General features: G+C 35.2%; 1 protein-coding gene across 1 annotated transcript; it reads left to right on the forward strand.

Annotated features, from left to right (window-relative positions):
* Positions 1 to 239: 239 nt before the first annotated feature.
* Positions 240 to 11,333, forward strand: LOC142626331 (prefoldin subunit 3). The gene is made up of 6 exons (XM_075800151.1): positions 240 to 635; positions 796 to 853; positions 1,557 to 1,628; positions 10,239 to 10,358; positions 10,448 to 10,549; positions 10,921 to 11,333. Exons 1-6 carry the CDS (start codon positions 475 to 477, stop codon positions 10,996 to 10,998), a joined length of 591 nt encoding a protein of 196 aa, XP_075656266.1. The 5' UTR covers positions 240 to 474; the 3' UTR covers positions 10,999 to 11,333.
* Positions 11,334 to 11,640: the final 307 nt, after the last annotated feature.

An 11,640-nucleotide genomic window follows, 5' to 3' on the forward strand; every position in this document is an offset into this window, starting at 1 on the left:
AGATCTTGAGTTCATAAGTAATTACAAGTAATTTGATTAGTATGATTTGGGTATAAAGTGTGGCTATTTAAAAAATAGCCCAGGGAATTCTCAAGAATACTATGGCCCGTTAAAGCCCCACACATTAATCTCGACTAAGCCCATTAGCTCTCAATCCCACAATCACTTAAGCCCCATATTGGCCCAAATCCATATGAGCTTTAGGCCTAGAAAGAAGATATTCAAATTCCCAACCTTCCATTACAAGCCCAACACAAAAAACGGCATCGTTTTTCCACCATTTCACCGCTTGACACTAGTTCCCAAACATCGTCGCCCTCGCATCGCAGCGACGACTCTCCAACACTCTCTGTCTCTGTCTCTGTCTCTGTCTTCCCCCAAAAACTCAGTAGAGAGAGTACAAATTTCTACAACTCCAACACACACTCTCTCTCTCTCTCAGAGTCTCTGTGATCTGCTTTTGAGAAAAAAAAAATGGCTTCGTCATCGGCAACAACAATAGCATCACCATCATCAGGTTCAGGAATCACAGAGCGACGAGGAATCCCTGGAGCTCAATTCGTAGAAGACGTGCAAACCTATCTCAATCAATTAGGTCTCGATGTTACCTCTGCTCTCGCTGTTCTCCAAGAAAGGTCACTTTCAATTGAGTTTTGCTCACAACCTTGTGCTCTTTTAAACCTAGATCATTTTCATGTACAATTTACATTATAAGAAGATTGCTTCAGTTATTTTTTGTTTGTGTGTATGTGTTATTTTTTGCTTATACATTGTTTGATAATGATCTCTTTGCAGACTTCAGCAATATAAGTTGGTTGAGATGAAACTTCTTGCTCAGCAAAGGGATCTTCAGGTTCCATACTATTATTAGCTTTCGCTTTGCTATTTTGTTATTGGTATTCCATGTTTATTTACTGAGTGTTGAAATGGAACTGAAGGCTTTAGCTTGTGTTAAACTAGAATGATAAATAACTTTAGGGTGCGTTTGTATAAGCTGTTTGAAAACTGTGTTTTGAGTCTAAAATGAGAGTGTTTGTATGAGGAGTTGTGGCTGCAAAACAGAATTTTGGGTTTTAAAAACGCTCCTTTAATCTCCCAAAGCGCCTCTATCTATACCATATGATATGAAGAGGTCAGACCTTGGTGCGATGGCAAGTGTCCATTACTCAAGTAATGCATCCCGGGTTTGAGTGTAGGAATCAGCCTTTCCAAAAATTGGGGGTAAGGCTGTGGGTTGCTTAGCAGTTAGCAACCACCTCTATCAAACCCTGCAGAAGTGGGAGCCTTGTTGCATTGGATACAACATTTTTATCAATCAATACACCATATGATTTGTGTAATACAAAACCTTAGGCACGAATCTTTATCATCATATCGATTGCCAAACTGTGGAGTTTTTTGTGTATGATGTCCTATACCATATTTCTTATTTCTATTTTGTTTTTATGGAGATAAATTTTTGTTTTACAGTTTATGTTTATGACAATAGTGTGTTCGTGTGTAATTTAGATATGCGATCATTTTGAGTGACACTTTTTGTTTGTTGTGGTTGTTAGGCAAAGATCCCTGACATTGAAAAGTGCTTAGAAGTTGTTGCAACTTTGCAAGCTAAGAAGGGTACTGGTGAGGTTCGTTTTTTACTTTTATTTTTTTATTCTTACATGTCTCTTTGAAATGACATTCAATGATTTTCTGGAATTACGTTTATTTATTTATTTATAACTATGTAGTACACCCTGGTTGTAAGGTTAGCTGATATATGGCATTAGGATGGTAATTACTTGTTGTAATGATACCTCAAGAATTTGCTTATTCTTTCACTGGATTCATGTTAATTCTTACTTATGCTGGCACAATCTTTTATGGGGCAATGAAGAATTGAAATGTTGCTTACGATTTGATCACTATCATGGCGAGTGTTTTTCATACCTATATATATGAGCAAAACTTAGATACAGTACCTTATATACAATACTTTAGGTACCCTTTTAAAATTCAGCCATCTGTCTTGCTAAAATAATTTAGCTAACGGTGTTAACACCCTCTCTTTCTCTAATTCTGTTAACTATATCCCTCCATCATCTCACTCTCATCCCAACCTGAAGATCTCTCCACCACCGGATCTCCATGGCTGCTGTTAAGGGCGGCCACAGCAGGCCACCTTTAGCCACTCTCATGGTCTCTTTTGGGTTTGCTCTTCTCGCTGAAGTCTAGCCTAGGCCCCCAAGGCTAAAAGCCTGAAACCCATGAGCTCTGCAACCATCGGAAGCACACCAGTGATGCGGTGGCCACCGATCTTCCTCCTCCTCCTCTTCTCTATCTTTGTTTGTTCTTTAGTTTTCCTTTAATTTATCTTTTCTCCTCTCCTCGTTTGGTTTTATGTGGGTTTGGGGATTGGGTTTGTTTTGGTTTTATGTGGGTTGGATTCCAAACATGGGGTTTTTGGGTATGGTCATTCGTAGATCTGTGATTACATGAAATTGTTCATTGTCCGTTCAAGTTCTCTGCTTCTCTAACTATGTCCCTAGCCGCAAACAAGAAGCAACAAACCTTTAGTTGACAACCCAATGCCTGGATAGCTTTTTCCTTTTCGTCTTGCTGTTTTGTTTGGGCAAGTAGAGTTTGCAACTCTGCTGCACATTCTGCAGCAAAGTTTGCTCTCACTACCAAAGGCTCTTGTTTTTTTTAATTCGGCCAATCTTCCTCCCTGGCTAGCTGAAGTTTGTAAGGAAGATGCTCCATCTTGTATTTCGTTTTTAGCTTAATATATTGAAGTTTATCAAAAAAAAAAAAAAGTCAGCCTTTTCGTTCTTGTAAAATCTTGATTTCTTTAAAAATTTAGAAGTCTGAGAGATTGAAAAGCTAAAGAGGTTGGGTTTTGCTCATGGGTTCTCTAACATCTTGGGAAACTGAAAACAAAATTGAAAAGAAAGAGATAGATAAATGGACTGTGTTAACACCGTTAATTGAGTTATTTAGTCTGACAGGTGGCTGAATTTTAGAAAGTGTACCTAAGGTATTGTATCTAAGGAACTGTATCTAAGTTTTGCCCTATATATATATATATATACTAGCTCTAAAGGATGTTTTCAATAAGTTGTGGTATATTTTCTATGGAAAAGAAAAGTGAACCTTGTTCATGCTGCTTGTCAGTTCAATATGTTTTTGGTTTGTGTTTGTGACGTAGGGAAAATGTTTGTGTGCTTGTGGCAGGTTAAGTTTGAGAAGGATTTGTGGATCTAGGATTTATAGTTGTAGAAGAACAAGAGATAATCTTAATAAAATATTGTATTTTATTTTTAGTAACTTGCTACAGGAAATTGGTATTAATACCAGTTTACTATAGCTGCAAAAAATTTAGCTTTAGTTTCTCCAATAACACATGGTTTTTTGGTTCTTTGATGGTAAGATAGTTTTTTTTTTGTGGCTAAAATACAATCACCATTGTGAATGCTTTTATTGTTTTTGTTAAGTTTTTGGGTTGAATAGTTGCTAGTTGTGCTAGTCTGGCTAGGCTGATTGGGGAGGAGGGGGGCTAAGGTTTTGGAAGAGGGGGCAACTACAAAAATGAAAAATATCATAAGTAAAAAAAAAAAAGGGGGCCCCCCTGTACTACCTATGTACTTGGGCTACTTTTTTTTCAATAAATTTATGTTAATTATCCCAAAAAATAAACGCTAGGGTTTCATGAATTTTTCATGTCTACTTGATAAAGAAAGTATGTGGGGCTTTATAATTTTGATAGGTTATAGGAATGGCTTCAATTGGAATTGTAAGGAAGATAGTAGATAGAGAAATTTATAGTGTTAAGGAACTTATTAAAAAAGAAAAAAAGAAATTTATAGTGTTAAGGAGCTGTACAAACAGTAGAACAAGAAAGAGAAGAAGGAAAGAGAGAAATGATAGGAAGAAAAGAACACATGAAGGCCAATATGACTCAATGTTCAAAAAAGATCAATAGTTTTTATTAAGCAAATCTGTGTCTTCTTCAAGTACATTGAATATAACAACAAACAACTTACAAAGCTTTAGTCCCAAAATTTGGGGTTGGTTATGGATCCTCAACATATTAGTTAGAGTCGGTCATATATGTACATCAGTACATGGAGTATAAATATATATAAAGAATCTTTTTTGTACTAGGAGTATTAAGACTCCTAGTTTGACTAGTAAACTAAGAACCAAATAAAAGACTAACTTGGGCTCAAAGGAAATAAAACCTAAGAGATTTTGTATCTCCTAGAAAATTATAGACTTAATTATATTACCAAAATACCCCTATGGTGCGTTTGGATTGCAGGATTTGGGTCATGTGGATTTGGATATGGGTGATTAAAATCCAAATGCCTTGTTTGGATAGTTTAAAGAGGTCAAGGATTTAGATTTGGCCAAATCCACCAATGATTTTAAGCCTTGATTTGAAATAACATCTAACTCCATGGAATTTTAGAAATCTTTAGCCAATAGCCATATTTCATTAACTTTAAATTTTATAATTTCAAATCCTTCTATGTATAAAATGCATCCAAACAAGGAATTAAAAATTATAGATTTGGAATCAATACATTTCAAATCTATTGATTTAAAATCCAAAAATCTAAGTTGAAATACCTTGTTTGGATAGTTTAAAAAGGTCAAGGATTTGGATTTCGCCAAATCCACCCACGATTTTAAACCTGGATTTGAAAAAAACATCTAGCCCCATGCAATTTTAGAAATCCTTATCTATATACTTCAATAGACTTTAAATTTTATAATTTCAAATCTTACCATCTATAAAATGCATCCAAACCAGAAAATTTAAAAATTATAGATTTGGAATCAAGACATTTCAAATCTATTGATTCAAATGCAACCTTAATTCATAGGGATTGACCATAAGTTATTAAATAAAAACCCATATTCAAATTTTTATTTATTTATTTATTATTTATTTATTTTAACTTAAGGGCATATATAACTAGCTCTTTCAAAACCACATGGATTTTATTTCAATTGGACTTTACATGTGAACCCATAAATTAAGTCTTGAACTTATTTAAAGAAAATTGTGAAGTAGCGACAAACTAATCTTCCATGGAGGATGGTGGGGGGAACGGAACTGAAGTCATGCATTAGATATAGACTTCTTCAATTGCACTTATCCACATCTCCTATACAAGCTTGCAGCAAGCTTCTGCCAATAGTATGCTTTAGTAAGAACATTCAATGAACTGTGCACTGAAACAGATGTCCCCCTTTGAACTTCTTACTTACTACTAAAAACCCTACTCTAAATTTTAAAGAAACTAATAGGTATTCTATGATTGCACAATACTCCTAAGCACTCCACTTCATCTACCTTGCTCATATCCTATGATTCATGTACTGTTCAATCTATCCATCTAAGATATCGAAATTTCTCACGCATTGGTATCTTTTGACCATCAAGTCTCACAATCCCTTTATCTTCCTTTCTAATTTTACTAACCTTGCATGATATATTCTCTGTCTTTGTCCGACTTAGCTGAAAACTTTTTGATTTTAGAGCATATTTCCAAATTTCTAAATTGACATTAACTTCACATCAAATTTCATCTACAAAAATTATTTCATTTGCAAAAAACATACACCAAGGAATTTCGTCTTAAATCGATCTAGTGGGTTCATCCATCACTAGTGTAAAGAGATATGGAGTTAATGTTGATCCTTGATGCAAACTTCACTTGTGATGTCTCCACTTGTTCTCTCGTTCAGCTATTATATTTAGAGATTAAATTTTATAAGGATGTGATGTAAAACCCAAGTTTTACCCCTCCATTCCCAACATGCCACATCTTCATATTACATATTAAAGAATAGGCACAACCACACTTAGTCAATTTTAATACCCATTTGAAATCCAACTTAATTGTGAGTTTTTTAAGATTTTTATTTTTATTTTTATTTTATATAGGTAATAGATATCTTCATTTGTCATGTTCATAATGGAAATACATTGTGTAAAACCCCAAGTATGAGACCACCCAAACAATATCCCAACTAGCAAAGACTTCAAAAAATCCGCAAATTTCTCAATGTCCTCAAAAGTGCGGGTATTTTGTTCCCTCCAAATTAGCCACATCAAACAAGCTGGAACCATATTCCAGATCAAAGAAGAGTGTAACCCCAAATAATTCTCCCATGCAAAAAGAATAGAAACATTTGTCCTTGGCATCACCCATTGCAAACCAAACATAAAAACACTTTACTCCATAAGGCGTGTGTGAACCTACAATGAAGTAAAAGATGATCCATTGTTCCTCCATCGCAACGGCACAAGCAACACCAATTAACCAAAGACAAGTTCCTTTTTACAAGGTTGTCAATAGTACGAATACTATCTTGAGTTGTACTCCATAAAAAGAAAGACACTCTATACATACCTTACTACTCCAAATACATTTCCATGGGAAAGGAAAGGTAGGAGGAGCAGATAATGAATTATAGAAAGAGCGCACATCAAAAACACTATTTGGAGTTAACTTCCAAAACAACCTATTAGTCCCCTCACCCCTAGGCATTTTGGAATAAATAAGCTTATAAAAAGCAAACACTCTCTCCTCCTCCCAATCATCAAGAGCCCTGTGGAATTGAATATTCCAACTCCTACTATTACCATCTGGTGAAATACTAATCTACTTAGAAATTCAAGCTTCTTTGCCTATAGCGTGAGAGAAAAGATCAGGGTAAAGATCCTTTAAGGGAATGTGCCCACACCAAAGATCATGCCAGAACCGAATACGAAGACCCTCTTCTGCCACATACAACACATGACCAAAGAAACTCTCAGCACCTTTTCTAATATTCTTCCACATTCCACATCTCTGAGTTTATTAAGATGTTATTATGTGTAGTAGGATGTATAGAGTTTTAAGTAAAAAAGCTAACATGGTAATCTCTTATTAGATGGTGAAAAACATGGGATTTACACCCTATCCTTACCAAATTCGGACTCTTATATTTATTCTTAATTATTTTACCATACTTTTGAGGAATTCATTTCTTTTCTATCTTTTCTAAAACACACCACATAATCTAATTTCTCTAGTTACCCTATCATATGATTTCTCTAGGTTAATAAAATTATATGTAGATCTTTATGGCCTTCTCTATATTTTTCCATAACTTCTAAATAAAAAATAGCTTCCATGGTAGTACGTCCTAGCATAAAACCAAATCAATTACGGGGAGACCATTGATCATATATTTTTACGTTGTGGGGTGGCAAGGGGGTTATGAGGAATTTCTGTGGTGTCTTTTGGGTGTGAGTTGGGTGATGCCTAAAGGGGTGTTGGATTTGCTGCGTTGCTGGACTGGCCTTCCAGTCAAGAAGGACAAGCTGCCTATTTGGAGTGCAATTCCTTCTTGTTTAATGTGGATCTCACTTATCAAAAAAAAAAATTCCTTCTTGTTTAATGTGGATCATATGGAGAGAGAAGAATTCATGTGTTTTTGAAGAAAAAGAATCTTTGTTTCTCCACCTTAAATCGCAGCTAGTGGGCACATTTTTTGATAAGTAGCTACTGGGCACATTACTCTCGTGGAATCAGTCCCACTCCATTTCCCCTAATTGTGCTTCAAATTTGGTGGAACTTCTTGGTATTTCTAAGACTTCTAGAGTTCAAATCCTTTCTCTCCGTTGTAACTATCGAATTATTAAAAATAATATGATTTTTACTTATCAAAAAAAAAATTTGCCGTCATTGATAGATAGCATCTGCCTGCTGAATCTCACTTTCTTTTGCTTTGTTTGTATAGTAGTACACTCCCTTTATACTGCATATCTCAGTTTTCTTCTTTTAATGAATTAATTATTTTCTTACTGATTAAAAAAAAATGTTCACCAAGTACCCTTGGCATCATCCTATTCCGGGCTGTATCGTTGAATTTCAGCCGATGTATCAATTCCAGGCGGTACTGAAAAAGACATACCTTTTACGTTTTAAACGATTTTTGCTGAATGAAATGATCCCGTGGCAGCAGTCACCAACACGTCGTTGGTTTCTTGAAGGAACCCACCTCCTCACAGCTGGTAGCTTCTCCGTTTTTTTGCTTCTTCTTCTGCGTTTTTGTGTTCTCTGCTTCTTCTCTGCTTCTTTTTCAGTCCTTTGCGTGTAGTCTGCCTTGTATTGATTTATTGTTTAATAGTTAATACTTTAATTTCTTTTAGTTTTGGGAGCCCTTCACACGTGAGTCATTGGATAGCTGAAAGTTTCAGCCTTTAGTCATTTGTGTTGACTTTTAAGCCACCCCACTCCACGTGGCTAAGCTATGTCTCACCATTTTTAATTTATTTTCCTCTTTTAATTTTAATTTTATCATTACTCTTGGTATAATCTAAAAAATAATTATTAATTTTTTATTATTATTGAGTGATATTTGGGATTTGGGTTAATAAGTTTGACGTATTAGTTGAAATATGAACTTATAATTATAAAATTCTTAAAAATTTATATGGGTTTTGATGAAATAACCTACCATGTGTTTTTTAAGAATATTTTAATAGTAAAATATATAGAAAATATAAATAAAAATATTTTTAATATTTTTTTAATCGCCACACCTGCACCCTATTTTTTTTTAAATTGCCGAGTCCCGCACCCGTACCCGAATCCGAAAATGCACCCGTGCTTCATAGGTCACAATTTACTGTATAATTCATCATAAACCTTTAATTTATCTTGGACATTTTTTTTTTTTCCTCTTTGCGGCTTTATAGTTTTCATAAGCAGCATTGTCTTTACATCTAACTAGGCTTCTATAGCTCTCTTTCTCTTTAATTTAACTACTACACCTCTTTATTCCACAACCAAGTTTCCACCACAGGTCAGTCGAGGTCAGTTTAGGGTTAACCTGTCACTCGACTGGACACCTTTGGTTGCAGAACTGCTTCACCAACTCCCGACTGAGTAAGCAGTTGAATCCGCCTGTGCTTTGTTTCAGTTGAGCAGCCATGTGTTGATTGGAAATGGGTTAGATGGAGGAAATTGACTGTGTGTGTGTGTGTATATATATAGGGGTCAAGATCAAGTTACACCCGGTGTAACTTTACACAATATTACACCATCTAATACATTTTTACTGAATTAATATTTTGAAATTTCTACTGCTAGATTACATGTTCTCCACGTTTTTATCATACTTGTCAAATTTCATGCCTATCAGATGTTATTTATTGTTAGATTTATAAACTCATCTTTTATGCATAATTTAAAACTACAAAAACTTGAAATTTAAAATTTGTATAAATGAGATAGTTATTGATCTCTAATCATCTTGAAATTTGTAAGTATGAAGGGCATAAGAAGAAAGTGTAATCCAACATACATTCAATAAAAAAAAATATTGAATTGTGTAATATTGTTTAAGGTTATATCATGTGTAAAGATAAGGCGGGTACATGTCAAAAAAAGGGGGAGTCTAGTTAATTCAGTGTTGTGGGCAATTAACTAAGGGTATACTAGCATGGACCCAAATAGTCAATAATTGCCCAGTAGACCTGTCCAAGGCCATTGCAACAAAATGGGCTCTGCAGCTAGCAACACAAGAGAAGTGGAAGAAGGTGCTTGTGGAAGGAGCTGGTGCTCTAGTAATGGGTGGTACAGAGGATGAGACGCTGCCAGCATGGAGTATCTCAACAATAGTTGGAGATGTAGTGTGCGTTTGGATTGAGATGGAAAATTAAAAGTATTTTACTATTTAGCTTATTTTTGGTACTATTCATGGGTTTCACTACACTTTTGATACTATTCATGGCCCCTACTATACTATTTCAATTAACTTTTACCTTTATCTATAGTACTTTCAGCAATAAGTTTTCAATTTCAGTAAAAGAAGCAATATCCAAACACACCCGTAAATAAGCTTTCAAATGATTTGTATTTTGCTCTTTTAGAAACGTTAGGAGAAGTACATTCAATACAGTGCATGAGCTAGGACAATGAGATGTGAGGACTCTGGGTGCTTATACCTCTACCAGTTCCCCATGGCCATGGGAAAAGTGATTGCATCTGACTTTCATAATTAGTCACTTGTTTTGGTTTATATAGTCTCCTTTTCAAGCAAAGAAAAAATTGTGTAGGATGCACACACATTAAACTCATGGGTTTTCCCTTTTCTTTTCTTTTTCAGTGCTTGATATAATTATCAATTGATCATCTATCTACTCTATGTGCCTTAATGTAATGAATTTTGTCTGGTTCGGTGTTTGAATGCAGGCGCTTGTTGCTGATTTTGAAGTAGCTGAAGGCATATACTCCCGGGCTAGCATTGAGGATAGTGACTCAGTATGTTTATGGCTGGGAGCAAACGTCATGTTAGAGTATTCATGTGAAGAGGTCTGTTGCTGTCAAATCTTAGATGTTTTTTAGGTTGCTTTTTTCTGCATTAAGGATGCTAAAGGTTCTTGTCTCTCCTTGTGGTGCAGGCCACTGCTCTTCTGCAAAAAAATTTAGATAATGCTAAAGCCAGTTTAGAGGTTCTTGTTGCTGATCTACAATTCTTGAGGGATCAAGTGACAATAACTCAGGTAGTATTCGTGTGAATATGAAGTTCCCTTTCTGTTTGAAATCGTAGTTACATGGCTTAAAGCCTGTTTAGAAGTATGCTAGTTTACTATGCATCTTGCGTTTTTGGCATAAAAACAATTGAATTCAGGGCGTTGCAAGCATATAGGTATGGGGGAGTGAGCCTGGGAAGGATTAGTGTTTTACTCATTTCTTTATTCACTATGAACTTGGCAAATGTAATAATCTTGTATAATTTTAGGCATGCTTAAGCTTGATTATTACTCACTTCTTACTGTGTTCTTTATAAACGCTTGATTATTACTCACTTCTTACTGTGTTCTTTATAAACACATTAGTAGTTGCGCTTTACTGTTTGGCAACCATTGGACAGGTCACCATTGCTCGTGTTTTTAACTGGGATGTGCATCAGCGCAGAATGCGACTATCTCCTGCTGTTAAAGACTCATAAATCAAAATCATCCGTCCAGATTTAGAGGTGGCAGAATATGTTTTCCTTGTTGAGAGTATGGTCGTGATCTCACTTTATTACTTGAATTAGGTGATTAGTTTGTTTTGCTTTAACTTCAGGAATCAATTATCTATCTCATGGGTTCTCTTCATATCTGCATTTTGAGTTTCAGATTGTGGTTTATTATAAATATCAACTATACCCATTGTGGAAGAAAAATGTAATATTATTAGAACCAGTTTTGATGTATGACGACACTGTTAGGCTTCGGCTGTAACATCTGTATTGCTTGCAATTCTTAGGTTAATGGATGCGTTTTGTTTTGCTTTGTGAAACTAAGTTATGGTTAATTACTTTTCTCAACATACACGAAATTATTTCTGAGATCAATCAACTAGCTGTGGTTTAAAATTTGAAATTTTGGCTCAATGGGGAAACCAATGGGACCCAGAGAAGCTTCAAGTTGAAGGTTATTTGTCGGTAAAACTTCGCCGAATGAATCGACAAGGCATCTTGATCAGAGTCTTTGTATGATGTCAGCCTAATCTTATCCTTCCTCAAAAGGGTCGTAGATCTGTATGGTTTCTAATATAATATTTGCAGCTGTTAATCAGAAATGACATGATGTTAACTTTGATGCAT

Source organism: Castanea sativa, chromosome 2 (assembly GCF_040712315.1).
Source record: "Castanea sativa cultivar Marrone di Chiusa Pesio chromosome 2, ASM4071231v1".
In the NCBI taxonomy this organism is placed as follows: domain Eukaryota; kingdom Viridiplantae; phylum Streptophyta; class Magnoliopsida; order Fagales; family Fagaceae; genus Castanea; species Castanea sativa.

Bases quoted from the DNA above. Each gene is read 5' to 3' on its own strand.
- LOC142626331 (XM_075800151.1), top strand. From the start codon at position 475: ATGGCTTCGTCATCGGCAACAACAATAGCATCACCATCATCAGGTTCA. The intron at 636-795 runs GTCACTTTCAAT...ATCTCTTTGCAG, and splicing joins CTCGCTGTTCTCCAAGAAAG to ACTTCAGCAATATAAGTTGG. The intron at 10,359-10,447 runs GTCTGTTGCTGT...CTTGTGGTGCAG, and splicing joins TAGAGTATTCATGTGAAGAG to GCCACTGCTCTTCTGCAAAA.